Genomic DNA, 24,933 nt, shown 5'->3' on the forward strand with positions numbered 1-24,933 from the left:
GCACACACACCGCATCTTCCAGGAAGAAAACTCGGGAGTAAAAGAAGCGTCGGCGGTGAATGAACGGCTCCTGTCAGCTTTAGAGAAGCTTCCAGGGGTTTCCTGCTGTTCGTATACTGCTTGTCCCACGGAAACACAGTCAACATGCTGATTAAAGAGTTGTGAGTATTATCATTTTATGAAACTGCGTTGTTGTTTTTTTATCGGATAGGACACAGACTGTTACTGTCGACAATAACTCTTAACTAAAACATAGCAAACTATTTAAAATGAGTGACCATTACAAGTGGGAAAAACGATATTCATGTTCAAATGTAGCTAGGTAAACAAAGTTTCTGTGTGTTTAAGCAACGGGCTTAATGTACATGAGTGAGTTTGAACTCCAGGTCAGAACTCCGTAGAAAGTTTAGACAATTTAAAGTTAATTCGCTTCTTTGTAAAACAACGTACATGATATAGGTCTAGTTTAAAGCAAGGCAGGTCGTGTTGTGGTATCAGCCAGTCGTCACGTTGGTATCGGTAGACTGAGCTTGATCTTCGCATAGAACTGAGTGTTAAGGTTTAGTGTACTGTGTACCCCGCCTAGGTCACCCTGCTGACTGTCATTTGGTAGGAAGAGGTGCGGCGAAGCACGTTTTGAAAGTGACATTTCCTCTTACTTTAGTTATACTTTTAAGGAAATGATTGATGCCGAATTCAACATTTCATCTCCAATATTGAGAAAAACATATTACATTACGTTTCATAAGGCATTACTGTGAGTTTATAAGCACAAACATATCAAATTCGACAATATTTGAATGGGGTTTCAGGTTTTTTGTTGTTGTTTTTTTCAAATATGGGAAAATATAAAATAATAGTACAAGTCAGTAAGCCAAGGCAAAAAAGTTTTCATGCGTCTATAGTCCAAAATCACAAGTCACACATGTGTCTCAGGGGGCATGAATGAATGGAGTGAATAAATCAATGATCCAGTCGCGGTACATTCTTGTACCTACTGAGCTTGTTTTATGACTATCATGTCATATGCACATCATTACAGGACAGACATACAGGAGCTGTCATCTGACCATAGGGCAAAGTGCATTAAAAGGTTCAGCCATGTTAAAATGTTATGCTTAGGAGAATGAACTCGTGACTCAAAAATATTGTTTGTCATTTTCAGGAACTGTTATATTATTTCACTGTAGACTGTAATAAAATGAGAATGGCTCTTGGTGGCCTTCCTGAAGGCAACTATCCAACAGGAAACAGTATCTCTCTGTTAAACCTTTTCAATACATCACAGACCATTAGACTTTTGCTCCAACATAATCATTTACTGTTTAAAAGTACAATCATAAATAGTTCTAAAATCAATAAGTAGTTGGCCGAAACTTGTCAACTGTGCCATGTCTCTGTCAGTGTATGGGTGCAGGCGAACATACAGTTTCTTTTTCATTAAACCAGCCATCAAGTTCATGCCTGAAAGGCTCCTCTTCCACTCTGATCTGTTCTAATGAAATATTCAGACCCTGCTAGACTGGCAACAGGTGGCAATTAATTGGCTATTGTACCATGGCACATGAGAAGGACACACGGAGAACACACGGGCACGTACAGATGCAGGGTTTCCACCTAAAGTTATAATTTGTTTGCTAGCGCTAGCATTCTTGATTGTTCTTATCATTTCCTCTTCTCTGTGTTTGTGTGATAGTAGAGCATTGTGTAGGTTTGCACACCAGCAGAAGACTGTCTTGCTACTTCCCAGTGCTCATTATGCATTAACTATAAATCAGCTGATAAATATTCTCCAAAGCAGAGCTCTAATTAAAAAAACATGCCTCACAATGATGTTATTGTGCTTTTATGGCTACATCACCAGGAGAAGTGTTAATAGTTTTATGAGGTCTCTGGTAAACATGTGTAAATAGCCTATGACAGTCACTCTATGTAGGCCAGCTGACCTCAAATCTGTGTCCTGTTGAAGAAAGAATTGTCCATTTAACATTGTGCTAGAAGTCAGATTTCATGTGTGTGAGTGTTGAAATCAAACCCACACCCTTCATTTTAAGGTAACGTGTGCCCAACGCTCTGATCGGTTTGAGGAAAGCAAGCAAAAATCACATTAAATCTCTGTTTCCAGCTTCTCCTTTGTTAGGATTGAATATTTTTTTCTGTTTTGTAATGGTAAACTCAATGTCTTTGGGTTTTGGAGTGTTGGTCAGGCAAACATTTGAAGTCATCTTGGAATTAGGAGGAGTGTGATGGACAGCTTTCATTGGTTTTTGACTTTTTGTAAATCCAACAATGAATTGGTTAGTTGAGAAAATAATCTACATATTTATCGAGAATGATATTGATCATTAGTTGCAGCCCTACCACATTGTCTGCAAAAATAGGAATAAATAATGTCTTGTGTAGCTCTGAGGGAGATTTCCAAAGTTATACAAAAATAACCCTGATGATGTCATCATGGGAAATGTAGGCTCCAGTGTTTTGTGGAGCTCGACCAATACAAAGGACTAAAAGTCAGGATATCTCTGCCTCCGCTACTTTGATTTCAATCATTCTTTGTTCAGTCTGTCTCTTGTGACTCCCTCAGCTTTTTGGAAGTGCTGTACTCAATCACTGGAGTGCTCGTTAATGTAGCTAGGTAGCAAGCACTAATTGGGATGTGTATATCAAAAAGACACAAAAATAACTTGATGACTCAGAGGCTCCTATCAATTCTGAAGGTTTGAGAGCACTTCTGAAACATGCATTATTATTGTTGCTTATTTTATTGGTTCATCCAAGAGACAATCTCTCTTTTATTTTCCACTTACCAAGTACAACTATTGCACATAAAACAACATATGACTAAATACTGAGAGTATTGAAGCAGGACGTTGATGTCTGTAATTTAGACCTAGAGGGGAACTGTTCATAGGTCGACATCATCACTAATATCCTCATCCCCTTCCTATATTCAACAGTATAATGTTGTGTCTTCAGTTTCATGGCTGACTGGCAGAGTTGTTCCCTAACACGTTCTTGTGCTTTCTGTCTCCTGTAGCCGAATCGTCCTGCCCGTTTCAGTGGAGGAGGTAAGCACTCATTTATTTACTTTTATTTATAAAGGACAGTACGATTTAATTGACATCATTGTAATGTACATTCAGATGTGATCCTATATTTTTATTTGTAGGCTTTTTTTGTCCAAATCCGACAATCTACAATTACGGCAAAGAATATAATCGTAGATATCACATTTGATGAACAAGGAAACAATAAGGGTTTTACAAATGTCGCATCAGGGTTGTTTTCTAGCATTTCAAAAAACCTTTCTGCCTAGTAGTTGTATAAAAAGTCACTTCTAGTACCATTTGATGAATCTTATTATGTTTAGCCTGTCTCCATGTCGCAGTCACTTCTCTTTTCCCAGCTGGAATGCTGCTCCAGGCTGATGGTCAACATATTTCAGTTATCATCATACAATCTGATCTTACTGCCTTTTCAGATGATTAAAGGCATTACATACATACTGTACTAGTGGCTAGCACTGAGTACAATATGTGCCCAGACGTGTGCTGGTGTTTAAAGTTAGCTGCTCTCAGGACTGTCACCGTAGGCTGCTGTCAGATGCCCTTGCAGTTGAAACCCTTTGTTGCAGCTTCATATCAGGTCCAGAATTTATTTAGCAGTGTTTAATCTGCCATAACCCTGGCTGCTGCCATATCATGGAGAAAGCAGGCTCTGCTTCTTTACCTTTCCCCCTCTTAAGATTTGTGCTTCATGGCAGTGTCGTCAGTGTTTTTCTAGTGTTATACTACATGCCTGTGTGTGAACCCTTTCGTCTCTTTACCTAACATCCACAGACTCACTCTGTGGTTTAATCAAATGTTCCATACAACAATGTTTGCTTTGTTTGTTCTGTTGCTTAACACAAAGCAGAAGCCAGTGTTTCACTAAGCCATATAATCAGTGTTTGCGGTATGACTGGCTTTTTCTCTGATCCCCTGGATTCCTGCGTTAGCAGAGTAATAACCGTGTAAATTATAATACTCGAGCTGGAGCAAATTTGAATGAAATGGGATTGGCTCTGTAGTCTGATGCTACATTCACAGAATTTGGAAACACGGTTTGGTTGGAAACTTAAAAAAATGATTCCATCTGGGTCCAAAGTGTGATTACTCATTATTGCATTTCTATTACGTTTAGTTTAAAAAAAACTATGGAAATGCAGTTTCTTTTTTCTTCTGTCATATATTATTGAGCTGAAACAATTGATTGGTTGTAAGTTGATTGGGGTAAGTTGTCTGTCAGAAAATGAATGAGCAACATTCTTACTTATCGTACAATAATGTAATTATCAACATCATCAGGTGTATATATCAACTTATCATACTTCAACATTGCCACACTTCACATTAGCAGCTAAGAGGCTATCATGTCACATTGGCTAAGCAAACAGTGTTCTCCGTTCCTCACTGTGACGTCCTGAGTGGAGACTGCAGAAGCGAGCGCTGTTGCTTAAATGGAATTAAAGGTAAATAACTCTGTACCAGCCCATAATGGCTATCTGTGTTTTACAGAAGTGTAGCGCCCACTCTCCAATCACCCCCCCCCCCCCCCAACCCCTTGCATTATTATGCTATTATATTATCATTATATCAGTGGTATAAAATGATCTTCAAATGACAATATCATTTATTGCGATTTATTTTTGTGACAATACATCGTCCAACAGAAGTAGCTAGTTATTGTGTCAGGCCTACGCTTAAGTCATATTTTTGTCTCTAGTATTTTAGGTAAAAATTACAATAAAACCACTATTTACAGCTTATCAAATGTAAAAAAAAAAATAAAAAAAATCACTGTGGGCTCTTGGAATGATATTTTCTGACATAAACAGACTAAACTGGCCAAATTTCAACCTTTTGGTTAAGACGAAATGTAGCATCTATTCTTTTTAATTAGATTTTTAGTCACCAAGCCCTTTAACACCCTGATGAGATCTTCAGGGTTATTTTCTCAGACTTTAAAAAGCTCCCTCTTGAGCCACAGAAGATATATAGCTGTTTTAAGTCGTACTCCACATGAATTAAACTTTCTGTGTGCTGTGTGAACCTTCAATGAAGAAAATAATCACCATATCAATAGTTCATGTAATAGTAGCACACAATTTAAATATAAATAAATATTCAGTTACTGTGCAGCTCTCTATGGAAAATTAACCCCCCCGCCCCCTCAAATTTACTGTTTACATCAGCTTCCAGGTGGTATATTTTATAACTCAGTTTATAGCTGAGTTTTTTCATAAACACCAATGATGATGATCAACAACAACTCACAGATAACTTTTGTCATCAGGTTTAATGGCTTCAAACAAGTAGAGACAAGAAAACATAGACGACAATGGTGTTGCTTTGAGCGCCTTAATCATTCTGACAGTTGCTCATGTGATGAAAACGTACCATCAGGCTTTAACCCAATGATTGTTGTTCTCATTATAAAGCAAGGAAACATGAATTCATAGCCCACACCTTAATCACACAATGTGAACCAGTAGATCCGCTTAACAGACAAACTTTAAAAAAGGGAGTACTTTGCCTTAACCTGTTGTTTGATCCCAATATTGCTGTCCACCTTCATTCAGGTTCAGCCTGTTTCGTTTGTAGCCAAATGTTGTCCTCCTTTTGTCTCACTGGGCTTGACAATGACATAACACACTGGTTCTACACGGCAAGTCACATTCCGAAGTTCCCACACACAGTGACATGGCTGAGCATCTACAGCTACCAAAATAGGTTATTAGATTGTACAGTCGCAGCGCTCTGTCTCTGGGTAGAAGAAGGCTTGGCTTGATTCAAATACAAGACATTTGTCCTGCTAAACTTCAAACAGTGGATGTGTCATCACTGGTCTCACCAGCTGCCACACAAATCCATAAACATTTTTTAACATACACATCAGGTAAAGGTACAGGTATTCCCCCAAAAACAGAAGCCTCAGAGGACCAGAATGTAAATCAAGCAGCTGTTACAGCATGGCATAGCAAACCCTGTTTCAAGCAATGCAAGCAAAAAGGTTTTCTGTGTCTCTGTATGTGTGTGTGTGTGTGTGTGTGTGTGTGTGTGTGTGTGTGTGTGTTATGTAGAGTTGTGTGGCTCTGGCAAAGGCTACAGCCCCAGTAATATGAGTCAGTCTTTCCAGTGTGACAACACTTCTGCCTGAGTCAGGGAGGGTTTGAACTATTGGGGGTTGTAGCAGGAAGAAGTGAGCAGGAAGGAAGAACAAGTGGAAAAAGTGGAGAAAAGGCTTACTCAGCTAGTTTACCAATGCTAAAGACTGTGTCTGGGATACCAAAAGGGAACTTGTAACTCACGGTCAATAATGAATGGTTAACAGAGGTCATGTTAGAAGGATTTTCAACAGGGGTCTATGCATTTGTCTTTGCATTCTCTTGAGACTCTCTTAATGTAGTATATATATTTATCAATTTCTGCCGAAGTTGTATAATAGTGTAACAACACTAATGTATTGTTTTCTATGCACCAGGGTGAAACATTCAACACAGAAACTGTTTTAGAAGAAATCCTCTAAATCCCATTTTTCAAAGATTGAGCTGCCCAGTATGCTAGTTAGCTGTTAGCTGCTACTGAGCCAGAAGCAGCTAACTAGCAAAGTAGAAACTACTTTAGAAACTAGCAAAGTGTCTTTAACAAAACCATTACCTTTAGCTTAGTTTATCAAGTGAGTGTGGTTTTCATTAACTGTGATAAAATAAATGAAATAATAATAATAATAGGCTACTAGTAGATGTTTTTCAGGACATTTTAACTTATCACAGGATAACATAAAGCGACATTAGCCATTTGGAGGCAGTAAAACAAGCGTTAAACAAAACATTAGCATCTGCCATTTACACTTGTTAGTGTAACATGTTAGAAAACTGCCTATTTACACATCCAATAGATAGTGAGCAACATTAGAATTATTTGGAGTCATGTTGCTGTTTTATATAATGAATATAAATCCAGTATTCACTCTTTATTTAGCTCTGTTTTGGTCTCCATCAACTCTAGAGGAAAAAAATCAGCTGCAAAGTTCTCCACTATGTTAACCAGCTAGTCACTAACCTTGTCTGTTTCCGCCTGGTACAGAACAGACAGCATACAGTTAGTTTATTATTTTCTCTGACTGAACCACAGCAGCAAATCTTCTGGCCAAAACAATAAGCTGAAAGATACTTTAATGCTGTGTAGAGGTCCTTACACACACCATAGCATGATACTAACCTATTATTAGCTCCACCTGTGTTTTTCCTGCTATGACAAGTCAGAATGTCTGCTGTTAACACGCTGTTGTGTATCTGTTCACACAACAATAATCCACTCTCTGTTTTGTCCCTGTAGTACCAAGTGGGTCAGCTGTATGCCGTAGCAGAGGCCAGTAAGAGTGAGACGGGTGGAGGAGAAGGTGTGGAGGTGTTGGTCAACGAGCCCTACGAGAAGGATGAAGAGAAGGGACAGTACACCCACAAGATCTACCACCTGCAGAGGTACGCAGCTCAGCACTGCATGCCTCACAATTCATAAGACATAGGAGGAATACACAGAAATGATTCTACCTTGATAAAGTTATTGTCACTTATAACTAAAAGCTTTATTAATGATAATAATGATATGTAATAATTTATTATTGCTTAATATGAGTGTGAAGCCATTAAAAAGAAGAACTCTGGAGTTGCCAAGTCGGCAAAAAACAAACTGGTCCTTAATCATGATATTTTATGTCTAATTAAATCAGCTATTTTTTTGAGAGTGGAAAATCCTTGGAAGCATTTTTGGATTTGCAGAGGCCCAAAAACTGTCCATTAAAACCAAGGTTCCATTTTATTTTGAAAAGGTATTCATGCATAACATACTTTGGTGGAATCTAATTAAGGGTTTTCAAGTTGACAGATTCAGACAGGGACAGAGAAAAACAAAATAACCCAAATGTAAATGTATGAACATTATTTATCTAACGCTGAAACTGTAAAACCATATAGATCTGGTCCTACTCTGTCTTATGTTTCTGAAAGTCCAATAACTGGTATTTTATAATTGTACACACTTATGTATCTACATCATTGTCTGTCTCTCTGCAGCAAGGTGCCACGTGTGATCAGTGCGTTGGCTCCAAAAGGTTCTCTGGAGGTTCACGAGAAGGCTTGGAATGCATATCCTTACTGTCGAACCAGTGAGTCCCACTACATACACAAAACACCACAATGCATAATTTAACATGTTAGCAACCCATTCTCAGTCAGTGCCTTGTGATCATATTGTACTGTAAAGACCAACACTAGCTGTTTAATGATGATGCACAGTTACAATGTATGTTGTGGCATTTCACCAAGGAAATCCGTGTATGACCTATAACCTTGTCTTTTCTCTCTCTGATCCATCCTCCTTTCATCGCTGTTGTCCTTTTCTTCTGATGCAGTTCTTACAGTAAGTATTCTTTCATTTTAGGTTCCAAATAAAAGTCACAATTAAGTCTACCTTTTTAACTGTGGGACTGTCTATTACATGCTTTAGTAACAGGAGTGCAGTTATAACAAAATGAAGTGTTCAGTGAAACAGTGTTCAACTTAACACAATGAAAGATGAGATGCTAGCCATGTTGGATGAAAGGAGATACTGCAATGATGAGCTTCACTTCACAGAGTAGCTGTTGTGTGTCAGAGTTATGTGTGTGTGTGTGTGTGTGTGTGTGTGTGTGTGTGTGTGTGTGTGTGTGTGTGTGTGTGTGTGTGTGTGTGTGTGCATGGCAGACACACACACATGTGCTAATGTTCATGTGCAGACATTAATACACAATGCCTCCTCACACTGTTATGTAATAACTTTTGCATGTGTACACACACAGTAGGTATGATTGCTGATTGACTGTATTATCTGTCTGTCCCATGCTTACAGAATGAATACATGAAAGACGACTTCATGATTAAGATTGAGACGTGGCACAAGCCCGATATGGGGGATCAGGACAATGTAAGTCATGTAATCTAGCATTGCCCAACATCTCATTAACAGACACATGGAGAATTATTCTCTACTTACTACCAAAGTACAAGTAATAAGTGGTTTCTGTAATCTCTCACATATAGCATTAGTGGGACCAATCTATCCACCTCTGCTCAAAATGATGTCTTTCTTCTTGTTTCTGTAGTTGAATTGATTGAGCTCTACTGTGCAGAATGACGTACGTTAGGAGTTTGACACTAGAAGACTGTTTTCACATTCGTCTGCTGAAAAGTGGAAAGTTTTTCTCTCTGCTCATTGAAAATCTGACCCTTTAAGGGATGGGCCTATGAGCATAATTTGTGACATCATCCTGGTGTGATGTAGAACTTAAAGTCGTCAGTGCTGAAAACAGTGAGAATGGACTTCACAGTGAAGTAATAGACATTTTGTGTCCTGCAGTTAAATTTCCATAATGAACAGTATTCATAGATTTGGGGATTTTTAATGAGGAAGAAGGAGTAGATGCCAGTTCTAGGATTTTAAAGTGGTAGTTTTTTATGTGGAAAACTATATTGGGCACAATCAGGGTATTTTTATTAGTCAGGAGGGAGTCTTACACATTACAGGTATAGTTATATATATATATATATATATATATATATATATAATTAAAATTGGTGCTAAGAATAAACATTTAGTTAAATGAATGTAATTGAATGTACTGTCCTGCTGTACTGCTGTATTTACAGAAATTATAGAACTAATGTAAATAAATTATTAGTAGCATCATAAAACAGTTATAACTATAGCTCTATAAATAAAAATGTATTATTATTATTATTATTATTATTATTATCATACTCTTACTCATTTTTAAGTCATATTCTGTCTTCTATATAGATGACAAACTAACTGCAATACTTTAGTTTATGACCAAATACTGGCAAAAGTAATGATTCCCATCAACCTCAACTGTACTTTGTACTTAGTGCAAATTAGCGAAGGTTAGCAAGCGAAGATGGTGACCATGTTAGGTAGCTGATGTTAGCATTTAGCTCAAAACACCACTGTGCCTATGAACAGCTTCATAGAGCGGGTAGTATGTTTAGAAGTTGGTGTCCTGCTATCCTCAATCTTCAATGTGAACTGAATGAATCTGAAACTAGTCCCACCACTATCAAGATTTTAGATTTTGGTCAGCATTCTTGTGCTGCTCCATGTCATTATCAATTGTCTGACCAAAGGTCATTGCAGTTGGGAAATGGCAGATACTTTTTGGTGAATCTTCTAGTAGGCATTTTGCCTTACTAATGCAAGCCGTCTGGGGGAAATTGGGGACAAAATTCACAGTCCTTGTTTTGTGCTAAAATGCATTTCAAAGTTCATCTGAAACTAATGTGATGAAATTCACTGCTTTTTGTTGGGACTTTGTGATCTCTGTCTGGATAACGTTACTCCATTAATCACTAATATAGATATATATTGAAACTCATCCTGCACTTGTAAAACTAAGTTTTGTTGAGCTGTATGTATAAATGAAATGTGATGTATTACCTGCCTTTACAAAGAAATTGACCTAACATAATGTTTTGATGTATTTGCCTCGCTGCAGGTACATGGACTAGACCAAAGCTCGTGGGAAAAAACTGAGATTGTTGACATTGATATTGCTGACAGAAGTTGCATAAATGCAAAGGTAAGAGCAAAAATTCTACATGATTTGAAAAACAAGCACATCAGAAGCCAGACATGTTTAAAAAGGATTTACAATCAGCTTGTAAGCGCTCATTCACAACCTTTCTTCATTTTGTAGGACTACAAGCCAGACCAAGACCCAGCCATCTTTAAGTCAGAGAAGACGGGTAGAGGGCCTCTGGGGCCTGACTGGAAGGTACGTACACTATACCTTTTTATTTAATGTTTATTTATTATTTCATGTTTTGGGTTCAACAGCCTGGAAACAAGGTGTCTTTAATGTTCTGTGCATATGTGTTTGCAGAAAGAACTCGCCAACAACCCCAGCTGTCCCCATATGTGTGCCTATAAGTTAGTTACAGTCAAATTCAAGTGGAGGGGACTGCAGAACAGGATGGAGGGCCTCATTCAAAAGGTATGAAATTGTTATTGTCAAGAAGGAAAATATGGGGTTTGTTATATATTGCCGTCTTGTGGCCAGTGTATGAATTGCGCCCAAGACAGTCTTGCTTTGAGTTAGAGATGTACTTCAGATGACTTTTATATTTTCTCCCTGTAATTATTGCCTAATCTATCTTCCAATGTGTCCCTGCTGTATCCTCACAATGTCCTCCTCACACATCTCTCACTCTGTTCAGGTGGAGAAGCGTGTGTTCACCCACTTCCACAGACAGCTGTTCTGCTGGATCGACAAATGGATCGATCTGTCGATGGATGACATACGACGTATGGAGGAAGAGACAAAGGCGGAGTTGGACGAGGTGACTGAGCTCAGTATTTTATTGTGCACTGCGTTTACTTTCACAAGTTCAATCCTGTATTTGTAGATCTCAAAGAGCTTAATGACCTCTCAAAATTAAAAATACAACCAGCAGAAGGAGATAGGGCTGAGTGATTTTGCTGCATAGTATACTCAACATGCCACAACCTAGGGGGCAGTGAATGACCTAGGCAGTACACGTACATGCATAGAATATATATGAAAACTGTCATTTTAAGATAGTTATATGATTATATAGTTTTCTAGAGGATTATATCCAGTAGGGTCAAATCGTGGTTTCAGACTTTTGGACCCTCTGTATCTTATAAAGTATGGAGTGCTAATTACCACTACTACTACAAACACTGTTACATTTCCCACAAGTTTTACATACATCTTTTAATCTGGACAAAAACATATGTATGATGTATGTGAGACATCAGCAACTTGTATGTCATTACAATGAGAAATGTTTTAATGACATACAGTACAATTAGAAATGACACAATATGTTTTTATTGCAGTATGTGAAAAGGACTATGTTAAAATATGAATTGTTCCAACATGCTGCCGTAGTCTTTACAGTTTTTCTCATCATTGTTTTGCCTCCATCAGCCCTGCTTGTGCTGAATAAAAGAAATCAGATACTTTTGTACACTTGTCAATAAAATGTGTTTTTCCATATGTTAGATGAGGAAGAATGAAGAAATTAAAGGCATGGGTGTTGATGACTGACCGGCTAACCCAGTAAGTGTTAAACTTTTTATGTTGTTGAGATTAACATGCATAATTTGAACCAAGATGAATCAGTCATATCTTTAAAACTTATCATGTTTTCCTCTTCAGATCACTCTGATACAGGAGGACTTGACTTCAGTCAGCAAGCTCAGACTCCACTCCTTGGATACTGGACCCAGAACAACTTGATAGGCATAAACAAGAACACCACAGTTACACTCTAATGAAATATGCTCTTAATAAGAGCTCATGATTGCAAACCAATTTTTGTGTATTCATACACTACAATTAACTACAACTACAGCACTAAGAAACACATTTGCAAGACAATCAGTTTTGAAGATGAATTGTTCTTGCATATGCCTCATGGGTCCTTTTGAATTTAAAAGCGAAAGGAAAAGGTGCAAACTGACTCTAAAGCAACATTTCTGTATTTTCCATGTTTACTTACCAGCACAAGTCAAACTTTTCTACTAGTCTTCTGTCTGCAAAAGCTCCAGCGTTACCACAATCTTAAAATGTAGTTTTATAATTAAAATAAAGTGCTTTTAAGAAAATTCAGTTAGTTTCCTCTCACAAAGATCTCTTACTGCTGTTTTTTCAGTATTGGAAATCCTCCACCCACCTGTGCATGAAGGGTCTTTATGTAATATGATTCATCATGACATGGTGGTTGGAGGCATTACAATGAAAATACAGCTTATGATTGATTTCTTTATGATTATCAATGCGGTGTGGTAATCCCGGTCTGGCTGCACCTGCTGTCGATGCCAGCTGCTGATTTATGTTTTTTTTTAATTATAGCTTTGGGTTGAGGTTTTGAGTGTTGGTGATGATAATACAGTACGTAAGAAGAACCTGAACTCTGAACAGACTGTAAAATGATTGACACACAGTATGTCTCGATAACTGTTCAAAAGTTATACTGTAAGTCTTGTGTTGAATGAAATAACCTGGATTTTAATGTAACTATTCATGTGATTGTGTATATTAAAGACAATTTATTTGTTCCTTGTTTTCTAGTCCATTTGTACATCTGTTAGAATAATATACACATGTTTGCAAGCAAATATCCTTTTCACCTGTACTTCTCTTGAGTACATGACAGACTGAACCAGAGTCAAGATAATGTTGTGAGTCACAAACCCTCAAGTCACTTAAACTGGTCTTTTCTCTAGTAAAGGTGTTCCTGGCCTCACGACTGAGTACATAAGGTTAAGGTGAAGTAAAACTGTGAAAGAGCAGAAATGTGAAACCACTAGCAGCAGCTATCACTCAGAATAAAAGCATTGCTTTATAACCAAACAGAAACAGGCCTCTTAACTTGTATATAAGTAACAACGCTATATGCAAAGAATGCCCCGTTGCTAACCTCAAAAAAATCACGTAGAAAATTAATGACAATTTGAGCAGTTTTTGCAGGGCAGAAATTTAAATAAACGATTTTTATTTAGGAATATATAAACGCGATGATAACATGATGGCAGAACAAGATGAAATGACCCTCCATGTCTGGTTTCATCTACAACTCAGGTGTTATGCTTTTATTTTGACGGAGAACTGTCTTCCGGATTAGGGGCGGGAACAACAACATTAGCTACTGTACGCCTATTCTTTTTTTTTCTTTTTTAGGATAACCTAGACTAGAGGCACTCTAGGATAACCAAGCATTGATCCACCCAACTCTGTTTCTGATTGGCTAATACTCATTGCCATCGTTGGTTGGGCTGATTAGGTTTAGCGGTGAGGAGTTTGATTGGTTAGAGTTAGTGTCAGTACATTAGAGTAAGACAATCAAAGACAGAGTAGGGCGGGTCATGACTTCGCCGTCCTAGGAAAAAAATCGTCTACTGTATTCAGGCTGTTTGCTGTACGTCTCAAGTAGCTAAACTACGAGAACAAGTACCATTAAAGCATACCAGGTAGTGTACAAGAAAACACATTCTCTAATACCGTTTTTTATTCAAGTCTTAAATGTTTTATTAGAAAATGGAGCTTGGTTTAGCTTGGCTATTAATGTTTACCTTTGCGTTACACCATGACAACAGTGGGGCATGATGTAGCTAACGTTACACGCAGTTAGCTCGATGTAACGCTTTCAGTTTTGTGATAACTGAGTCTGCATAAGTCAGATTAAAGATGTTAGCTGCAGTGTGTGGTTAAACCCCTGGTTGCAACTGATGTTAGCGACGTTAGCTAGCTAATACTTAACGTTACTGTTCGGGAAATGGGTTTATTTTGACATTAGTTTGTGTTTTAACTGTGTACCGTCTGCAATACAAGTGTAAGTTATCGCAGGTTTGGCTCATTTTCTCCCAGGTTGGAGATGATGGAGGAGACGGAGGAGCAGTCAAAGACGGAGCAGTCAGACGCCAAGCAGCCAGACCTCAGTTTGAGGAAGGGAGACTACGACGGAGAGAGCCTGAGGTGAGGCATTTTTCGCATCCTCTCTGCAACTTCCCTTATTACACTAGGAGTGGTGGTCGGACCTGCCACCAGCTTTCATTGTGTCAAGCCGAACATAGCAGAGGATCAATATACATATATGTTAAAAAGCTTGTCAGTGAAGCAGCACCAGTGTGTCAGTAAGCTATATCATCAAATTGCCAGATTTCTGAATGGACCCTGGCCTGAGAAATTTCACACCTGACCCACCAGACTCACCAGAGTATGCACTACATAGAGCACACTGAGTGGATATTCACATTATGTACAACTATTTGAAATGTGAGCGTCCATTAGGATAATGAATTAAGTCTGGTTAACCTCTTAAATAAGATCAAATACTAGTAAGCTGATGTTATTTTGAACCATTTAACATTTTAGTAATGTTGCACATGAGTGTACTCACTTTTGTTACATGCTGTCTACTCAGTATTCAGTGTTCTTTTGACCGGTTGTAGTGTCACAGCCATAAAGTGGCAGGGTTTACTGCTCATAAATGTCATGTCATGTGGAAAGAAACTGCTTCTATGTCTTGTCGCTGAGATATTAAATTATTTGAAGTGTCTGTCAGGGAATTGTTCCTGGATAATGTATCTCCTAAGGACTTTTCTGCTTTCTTGTTGCTTTAAAGTAGTTTATACTTAGAATAAGCTTGATTGAAGAATCCAAGAGCCACTGATACACAATATGTTGTGTTCTTGAACCCAGTTTGGTGTCGCCTTCTCTACACAGAGGTGACATTGTCCAAGTCTTGCCCATGAAGTCAGTCAGAAAAACAGGCTCTACAATGTTGACATTATTCTTTTGTCCATATGTGACTTTTCTGCTGAATATTTCTGTTATTTTGTTGAATTAAATGTTTGTGTCAGTGCACACCGCTGGTCCCAGACCTCTGAGGCTTTTCTGAAAGCATCTGTCTCATTTAGGATTGAATACGCTCCAAGATTAGACACAATGCAATGATTGCCAGCATACAAATCTGCCTGTATCCTGGCAGGTGGATTAGGTTGCCTAACAATACACACTTAATGCGGATTTGAATGAAAAAAAAACAATGTATTGCCAGTGGAAAGAGCAGCTCTGTGCTAAACAGCTTACACAAGGGAAGGGAGTTTTTATGTTCATGTGTGCAAGTTTGCAAGTTGGTTTCTCAATTTTTTAAATAGTCTTAATGTTGAGGCATTTTACAATGAGATTATGTAGTTTTTAGCACACAAAGAAGACCTGTAGACACATTAACCAATTCCCTAATCACTCAGTCCAACTCTGGAGCACCCAAATCCCTGAGGCAGGTTTTTCCTCATTTCCCTCTTTCTACAGAAGCAACCAGAGCTTCATACTGCTGTCCGCTTGATTCTCTCCTCACAATCCAAACAAACCTTAAATTATCAAATTTTATATTTTTATTCTTGTGTTAACAATTTTTCATCTTTCTGGAATTACTGTGCGCTTTCAAATTTTTCACTTCAACACTCGGGCTTTCAAGAAGACAGCAGGACTTGTGTCAAGAACAGCTCTTGAGCCATAATGGATGATATCAGTCGGCTGCTGGGCACCATGGGGCGCATCCGCTCCGACACCGTGTCCAGCGACGCCACCCAGTCGACAGGCAGCAGACTGGCTCTGCGCCATCGGCTCAACCAGTTGATGACTTGCGTGGATGACTTGGACCCTAAAAACGAGCTGCATGATAAAGTGGTGAAAACACTGGATAGCGCCTTTCTCGCCTGTGGCAAAAGAGCCTACAAGCCCAAAAAGGACAGTTTCAGGTGGAGAAAGATGTCATCTTTTTTCCTGTGTCTTCTCTGTGTGCTGAAGCTGAAGAGATACAGTAGATCACATTGTAGTACAGTATTGATCTTCCCTCTATCTTTTTTATTTTCCAGCTCTTTTCTTTTTCTCTTTAACATGCCCTCAAGGATTTTCCTGCTGTATGTTAGATAAACTGCCTTATCACCAGCCAACAAAAGACACAGTTGATTCTGGTTGGCTGAAGCCCTCCAGCTGAACTTTGTCCTTTGATTCTCTGTCATGCGTTTTGCTGAGCAAAGAAAATTCAATGTTATGGATGTTAAGAGTTTGGGTGAAAGGACAACTATGTGTTCACTGACCTGACCTGTGTGTGTGTGTGTGTAGCACACATCCCTACTGTTACAGCTTTTAAACCCAGATACTGTACTCATCAATTAAGCTCTTTGATTGTAATATAGAATATTTCAAGGTGTTTTATAATAGCTAATAGTGTGTTTAGTTCTGAATGTTCAATTATTAGTAAAGAAATGTATATATATTTTTTAAGCAAAGTAAAATGACAGCATTTTTTCCATGCCTGCAGGCTGCAGATGGTGACTTGGAACGTGGCCACAGCCGATCCTCCGGATGACGTGAGCTCGCTTCTTCGTTTAAGCTCTCCAAAGAGTCCAGACCTCTATATCATTGGGTAGGTGGAGCAGGGAGTGTGCAATGATGGGTTGGGGGCAGTGGTTAATTCATATGATTTGGAGAAAAATGACAATTAATGCTGTGTTTGTGTGATAGTCTGCAGGAGGTGTACGCAAGACCACTGAGATTCCTGTCAGACATTGTGTTTGACGATCCATGGAGTCATCTGTTTATGTCCACGTTAGCACCACGGGGCTATGTTAAGGTACAGATGTGATCAAAACATCCTCGTATACATGCACACTTATTAGCTCCATTATGGCAAAAATGATAATCATGATTATTTTAGTCCATATTGAGATCATCATTATTTGATACAGTTACTCATTGACTTTGGAAACATCATGAATTTATTGGCTAAATATATAAAAATGACAACTAAAAGTAAATTAGACCAAAATAGTTAAGATAATGTAATTGTAATGATTGCTAAGATGCATGTTGTTTGGAGAGCGATCAATACTAAAATGGTCATTCATCATGGTACTTTGAGAAGTAAGAAGAGAAGACTCTTATCATGATGACTATTAAACAGTGATTATTATCATGCAGTGTGTGTACAGACAGTTGAGTAACCAGGTTACAGTTGGTTATTCTCTAGAAAGCTGATTTCTAAATGTCATGTGAACAAGAAACCTACTCTCTGTAATTGGAGTGTGTGGGATTAGAGAAACCTGGGTCCACAGGTGGATTTCACTCCCTGGAGAACACCAGTTTCTCTGCCATGATACACGTAACCAGGTTTCTAATCAGCTTTTGACAAGTAAACATGTGTACAGTAACTGACTGCCAACAGAGATTATTACACTTGTATTTAAAATGATAGAATACAAAGTCTACTAGACTGAAACAAAAAGGAAAAAACATGTAGATGTCTAAATAAGTCAGTTTCCTCCTCTGAATATTTGACTGTTAAATTTAGACACATTTTGCAGTATGAGGAAGAGCTCTGCACTGTGCGGCTGCTCTGCCACATGATGTGCTTGATTTATAATACAAGACTGTAAACAGCAGCATCATTGTGAAACTCATGCAGCACAATAATGATTTTATCTTGATTATCTTGTTTTCATAATTGTTGGAAGCCAAAATTATAATTGAAAATAAAATTAATCGATTAAACCCCCAACTAAAATTGAATTGCATTGTTTTTTAAATTCTGTACAGCAAACATATCTGCTCTGTAAATCACTTATCATGTTTTCACTTTTGAGAACAAGTAAAAAGGAAGAAAAAAACAAATCTCAAATAAAGCAATAATGTTGTGTTCTATCATAGACAGAGCAGATAGTCACACTGAGCCTGACCGCATCCTGATACACAACACTATAGCCACAGAACAACAACCTGCATTAGCTTTCCTGCTAAATCTCCTTTTTATCTAACTTACTAACAAGAACCGGTCTTGTCCTGCACCTTAACTTGCTGAACAAGCAGCCAAACAAACATTTGCATCGTGATGAGGTGCATTGCTAACATTAGTTAACAGGCTACATGGCTAATTGGCTGCTCAGCTACAGCACTTTGTTTACTTTGTCTTTTGTTCCGTACAGTGTAAATAGTGTCTGAAATGAATGTTTTGACTCACCTGCCCAGAGGACTGCAAGAGAGTACATAAAATAGACTTTCTGCTGTATTTACTGTGTATGTTTTTGTGTGTGCGGTTTAGGTGTCCTCCATCAGAATGCAGGGTCTACTGTTGATTTTCTTCTCCAAACTGGAGCATGTGCCCTTTATCAGAGACATCCAGGCAACATACACACGCACAGGCATCTTCGGTTACTGGGTGAGAAACTTGTCTCTCACATAGCTTAAAAAACTGAATGAAGAGTGCAGAATGGTTTAATAGACACTGGTTTGCATGTTACTTTCCCATTTGCCTCTCAGGGTAACAAAGGTGGCGTGTCCATCAGTCTGTCTCTATACGGCCACAAACTGTGTTTCCTCAACTGTCACTTGGCAGCTCACATGAAATACGCCACAGAGAGAGTGGATGAGTTTGAATACATCATGGACACGCAGACGTTTGACTGTAAAAAGGCTCCAACAATTCCTGACCACAGGTGAGTAGAATACAGACTTTCATCACATGAAGCTGCACTATGTTACACATTCATTTTCCGTCCTTCCTCCCTCCTCCTCTGTCCCCTCTCTCAATCCAGACTGGTCTTCTGGTTTGGAGATCTCAATTTCCGAATCCAGGACCACGGCATGCACTTTGTCCGCACCTGCATCAACAATCAAACCTACAACCTGCTGTGGAGCAAAGACCAGGTTTGACAGTTTAAAATGAGACTTCTGATCATGTGACAGTCCCAACACTGGAATGACTAACCTTGATGATGATATGAGACATCACTGTGTTTTGTGTTGTCATTCACAGTTGATCATGATGAAGAAGAAAGAGCAGGTGCTCGAGGAGTTTGAGGAAGGGCCCCTGGATTTCCAACCCACGTACAAGTTTGACTTAAACTCTGATACTTATGACAGCAGGTAACTCTCTCTAAGTAACACACAAGAAATCCTCATCATGATCAATTCTAATTTAATCATGCTTTTAAAATCAGGTTTTATTTCTAGTACTTGCCTCTCAGAGTATTCATTTGTATATATTTTATCTACGACTCTTTTGGACTTCACAGGGACTACAGGACATGGTTTGCCTTTAAGTAAGAGAGTTAAAAACACATGTCCACATCTTCGTTTAATGTACCACGTCACCCCTTTTTTAATTCACCTAACTGCACTTCGGTACGGACATACTGTACACACTACTTTTAACAAGATGCTAAAAGTAGTACCCTCTTCTTTTTTAAAGCAGTCTAATAACTTAGAGTCTTAACCACATGTTTTTTGTCAAGGCTTAATACCTGCATCTGTTACTAACTGCAAGAAGACCTGTCATGATAACTACTAATTGGATGATATATTGTCTCAGAAATGATCGCGATAACAATGTCATTGTCATTTGAATATCATTTAATACCAATTATATAATGATAATATAATAGTATAATAAGGCAAGGGGATCGGGGTGGGACTGGAGAGTGGGCGCTACACTTCTGTAAAAACACAGACTGCCATTATGGGTTGGGACAGAGTCATTTACCTTTAATTCCATACGATAAGTCCATATATAGACATGATGATGTTGATAACTATGTAATTGTACGATAAGTCGAAAACTTAGTTATTGTGACAGGCCTAACTGCAAGTTAAGCAAGAGCTACTAACAGTCTTTTCAAGACAAATGTCAGGTTGTCTCTGCAAAGAAAAGACTGAAATATTTTCTCCATTTTATAGAATATTGTCTGAGGTCAAAGGCCAGTTGTTTTGGGAGCCAATACTGTTTCTGTTGAAGGTACTCTGTGGAGTTTATGAAGGGTACTGGCATTATGAGCAGTGGTTTTATTAGCTGGTTGTCATTTTGTTTGTTTCACGTGCACAAGCATGAGGGTGCAGGCCATTCATGTGTGCTCAGCCAGAGAAGGTCTGTGCATGTTCTAATCTAACTCTGTGGAAGAAGGACTGATAGTGCCTGATAATCTCTGGGCCCTAAAACACAAAAAGCTCAACATGAACTGAATGATTTATCTCAGAGTGCTTTATCTGTTTTTTTTTCTTAATATATCATAAAGCACATGCACAAAAAAGATGTATGTAGATAACAGGATCTGATATTTTTTTTAAAAATCTGCAAATGCTGTACAAAGATGGAAATTAATTCAGTTAGTTAGACCTCAAGAATACACTCAACACACTTTACTGAGAAAAACTCCACGGGGTACCTTTTTAAATAGCAAAGTATCAGTGGTCCATATTAACCTGCAGTGTTTAATATAGCTTTACTGCTTTGATAGCTTGTTTATCTAAAACTTTGTGGTCAGATCACTCTGGCTCCCAGAACAGCTGCTGTGCAACAACTAATATGCATGGCCATAAATAGAAGTTTTGGTAAGACAGATGCTATGGCTGTGGTTAATGTGTGTGGATATCACTCATACATGGTTGTGCTTACACTGTAAAAATCTGCAGTGATGATTTTACTTAGTGATTAATGACATGTTACAGTGTTTATGAGTGCTTGATGTTGACGGTGGTAAAGTGTTAGTTACCACTGAAAATGTGCCAAGTCAGCCGTTTTTTGTTTTACTGTTAGGCCTGTTTTAAATACATTTTAAAGGTGCAGTGTGTACAATTTAGTGACCTCTAGCATAACGGACTTGGCAGAAATGTAATACAATATTGATAAGTATGTTTTAATTAGTGTAAAATCACCTGGAAATAAGAATCATTGTGATTTTTTGAACTTAGAATGAACCTTTTATATCTACATAAGGAGCGTGTCCTCTTCCATAGAGCCCACCATGTTGCACCGCCATGTTTCTACAGTAGCCTAGAACAGACAAACCAAACACTGGGTCTAGAAAGGCCCTTTCAAATTTCACAGCCCCACTAGATTCTCCTACATGCTTGAGAGGGCCACTCGATTGCAATCTGCAACCTCAATGCCAAGTTGCCACTAAATTCTACACACTGCACCTTTAAGACATGTTATTCTATATATCTGCTCATAACAAAACCTCATTTTAGAATTCAGTTTAACATCTAAAGACTAGAAACTGGAGACATTTTGTGTCATCAAGTCATCACATATCTGAGACATTAGCATTAATAGTGTACTAACTTTAAGATAGCAGCTTACAGCTACAGTACTATAGGATCTAAAAATAAACTTTGTTTTATCGGCTGTATACATAGGTGCACCACTGCACGCAAAACTCTGATGCACGTTGAGCTCACATTAAGGATAATAAATTTACCTGCCGTCTTTAAATTCAGGTTTTTCATGATATGGGTTAACATAACATGAAAGTGTGTCCTGTACATCTTAGAACATTTTCCTTCCTGCAGGCTGCTTTTGCATCAAAACAAGAAAGATGAGTCAACAAAGAACGATTTTGAGTATAAATCCATAAACAAATTTCAATATTACTTGCTGTGGTGGTTTTGTACTACTTGCAAAATGTGTTCAAGTTGCCCCATCATTAATAAGCATTGATATCGAGATTGTAACTTGCCCCCCCTCCACACCCCTCTATTTGTCCATCTTGCCTGGTATGCCATATATGGTAGAATTATTGTATTGTCTCAACACATTTTCTGTTTTCCTCATCCACTACCAAGTCACGCACCTTGTAACAGTCCTAATTTATGCTAAGAGTTGACTTTGTCCCCTAACTAAACCAGCCTCCTCTGTGCTCTCCTACAATCACCCTGTCCAGCGGTAAGAAACGTAAACCTGCCTGGACAGACAGGATCCTGTGGCGGCTCAGACCCAAAGCCCCGCCCCCCGACGAGCAGGAAAACAACGTCACTGTGGATGCGAAACAGGTCAAGCAGCTGCAAGAGGATGAGGAGTACCCGTTGAAGATCAGGCAGGACTTGTACACCAGCAATATGGAGTACGGCATCAGCGACCACAAGCCGGTCATCGGCCTTTTCACACTGGAGGTGAGTTACCAGAGCTTTGGCCTCATTCTAACACTAACCAGCCTCTACTCTCTTTGGATCTACTTCTTCCACACACCCTTTATCCACTGCTTTCTGACCATGGTGTAGTTGTTATTGTAGAGCTGATGAATGCTTGTGTGTTATAGAAATACCTTAGCTAATATGAACCCTAGTATTGATCAGGTTTTACTCTCAGTTTGAGGTAGTCAGTGGGAATGAGGGATTATGTTTATTTTATAATATCATGCACGTAAAATCTGTCGAAATCAAAGTATTAAAGACTACACTGTAGTTTATTTAGATTCAATCCAACACACATGATCCTGCTGCTGGAAATACTCAATAGAGTGCCAAGTGTGTAGCAATCCGCTACTGAATATAGTCCCCAACAAATGTACTATTTATTCTAGAGAGACTGACCCTGAAACTGGAGTAGCTGAATGGAATTGAGCCATTGTTGAATACAAATTTACACCTGTGCTTTTCCTACTGTGACTTGTCAGCGAATTCTGTGAAATGTGAATTCTCAATTCTTCTTCCACCATTTCTATCTCTCCGTCCGTCCAGCTGAGGAAGATGTACGAGACTCCTCTGGTGCGTCTGCAGGCAGAGGGCGACTGGAGCGCCGACATCGACGCCATGGTTCTCTACAGCCCCTTGCAGCCGTTCTCCTCCAGCACGTGGGACTGGATCGGACTGTTTAAGGTCAGCTTAACAACGACCGCTCAACACTGTCAGTTTTAAACGTGATGTTGATGTTTTAGTGCCAGTCTTAAACGTGTGTATGAAATTCAGGTCGGGTTCACCAGCCTGTCGGACTACACCACCTTCACGTGGGTCAAAGATGATGAAGTGGCCTTCAACGATGAAGTCACGCAGGTAGTAACTAGTTAACAGAAGCTGCTTTGATTTTTTTATCTGGAGGAGTAATATCAGTAAGTACTCAGGTGATGATAAATGTGTTTGGTTTTCTAGGTATATATTAGTAAAGAGGAAATCCCTGTGCAAGGAGGAGACTTTGTGCTGGCCTACTACAGCAGTACTCTGAAGTGCGTCATTGGAATCAGTGAACCTTTCAAAGTAAGTGTTACATTTATGTCATACCACTCGATGATGTACTTGAATCCACATAAAGCATTTAGGACGACATCCACTAATGGACATTTAGTATTCCTTTAATCCATTTTGACAACTTCAAATTTGTTACTAAAGTTCCTGGTTGTGTAGAGAGGTACCAATGAGATCTGCTGGTCTCTCTTTTAGGTCCACGAATCCAAAGTAGCCATCGAGGAAGGTTTGGTGCCCGAGAGGATCAACAGTCTTGACAAAACCGTAGCGGGTGATCCCTTTTGGAACTAGACGTGGTACGATGTAGAGATGGATCCAATCTGGCCCGGTTCACCTGAACCACAAGGAGGCTTTTAATAATTATGTTTCTTAACCTGTCACCAGCTGAAGGAGCAGTTTAGGAAATATGCTGTCTGTTCATGCTGTTAGACTCTCCACTGAAAGCTCTAATGCTACTGGTTTAGATATAAGTTACTTACACCTCTGTGGTCAGCACACTTTTTTTTTTTTTAACTGGTCTCCAGGGTCACACCTCCAATAATATAGGAAGAAGAGTTGAAGGTCTGACTAAAAGAAAGGCAGCAAACATGAACAATCTATCACCTGACCTAAAAACAGAGAATGAATCGATTAGAGTGCTCAAATCAAATTTAAATTGGCAAAAATCGAGACGTGCCAGCTTTTAGTCCTGGCCTGAAGCATAATAAACTGACAAAATCACTGCACTGTGTATGAGATAACATTATGAGATATGATGCAATGATTTGACCAAATATGATGTGTTTAGGTAATGAGGAATGGGAGGGAAAAGGTTAAGTGCATTGATACAATGGGAGGTAAAAATATGTGATATGTACAGGCCTGCTGCTTTGTAGGATCAGTCCTGCTGTATGTGTCAGTTTGTGAGAGGAAGTTCTCCTTTCAAGGCCGTGGTGATAGATCAAAACATTTTTTTAAAAGCTACTTTGTGAGGCTGAAAGAAAAGCTAGAAATCTCTCTATTAAAGTTTGGGTTGTTTGGAAGAATGAAAGCACCCCAGTCAAGTTTCACCTGACTGCTGACAGTTAGGAAAAGGGAATTGCAAAATGATCATAGCTCCAAACATAATGCTGGAGTAGAAGCTTACACAGGAAAGGACTCCGTTAATGGCTGAATATTTACTTACATTTTCCAAGTGTTCATTACACGCCGAGATAAAGCTTTAAGAATTAATTAAGTGTTTGTTTATAGAAAGATAATCAAAGCTTCACAACTTCAGGAGGCAGTAATGAACAGGTAGAGCTCTCTCTACAT

At 38.7% G+C, this 24,933-nt stretch overlaps 2 protein-coding genes across 2 annotated transcripts; both read left to right on the forward strand.

Moving 5' to 3' along the window:
• Position 1: 1 nt before the first annotated feature.
• On the forward strand, positions 2-13,181 carry LOC128360190 (phosphatidylinositol transfer protein alpha isoform-like). The gene is made up of 12 exons (XM_053320560.1): positions 2-161; positions 3,038-3,068; positions 7,380-7,525; positions 8,117-8,208; positions 8,455-8,462; positions 8,931-9,005; positions 10,591-10,674; positions 10,792-10,869; positions 10,978-11,088; positions 11,312-11,434; positions 12,124-12,180; positions 12,280-13,181. Exons 1-11 carry the CDS (start codon positions 145-147, stop codon positions 12,166-12,168), a joined length of 810 nt encoding a protein of 269 aa, XP_053176535.1. The 5' UTR covers positions 2-144; the 3' UTR covers positions 12,169-12,180; positions 12,280-13,181.
• Positions 13,182-13,948: 767 nt separating this feature from the next.
• inpp5ka (inositol polyphosphate-5-phosphatase Ka) lies at positions 13,949-24,591 on the forward strand. The gene is made up of 13 exons (XM_053320795.1): positions 13,949-14,093; positions 14,491-14,598; positions 16,952-17,056; positions 17,155-17,263; positions 18,728-18,844; positions 18,946-19,121; positions 19,221-19,332; positions 19,442-19,551; positions 22,344-22,572; positions 23,140-23,277; positions 23,368-23,451; positions 23,548-23,652; positions 23,836-24,591. The coding sequence occupies exons 2-13, from the start codon at positions 14,498-14,500 to the stop codon at positions 23,929-23,931; spliced, it is 1,482 nt and encodes a 493-aa protein (XP_053176770.1). The 5' UTR covers positions 13,949-14,093; positions 14,491-14,497; the 3' UTR covers positions 23,932-24,591.
• The last annotated feature ends 342 nt before the right edge of the window (positions 24,592-24,933 follow it).

The sequence above is a fragment of the Scomber japonicus genome, chromosome 6 (assembly GCF_027409825.1).
Source record: "Scomber japonicus isolate fScoJap1 chromosome 6, fScoJap1.pri, whole genome shotgun sequence".
Taxonomy (NCBI): Eukaryota; Metazoa; Chordata; class Actinopteri; order Scombriformes; family Scombridae; genus Scomber; species Scomber japonicus.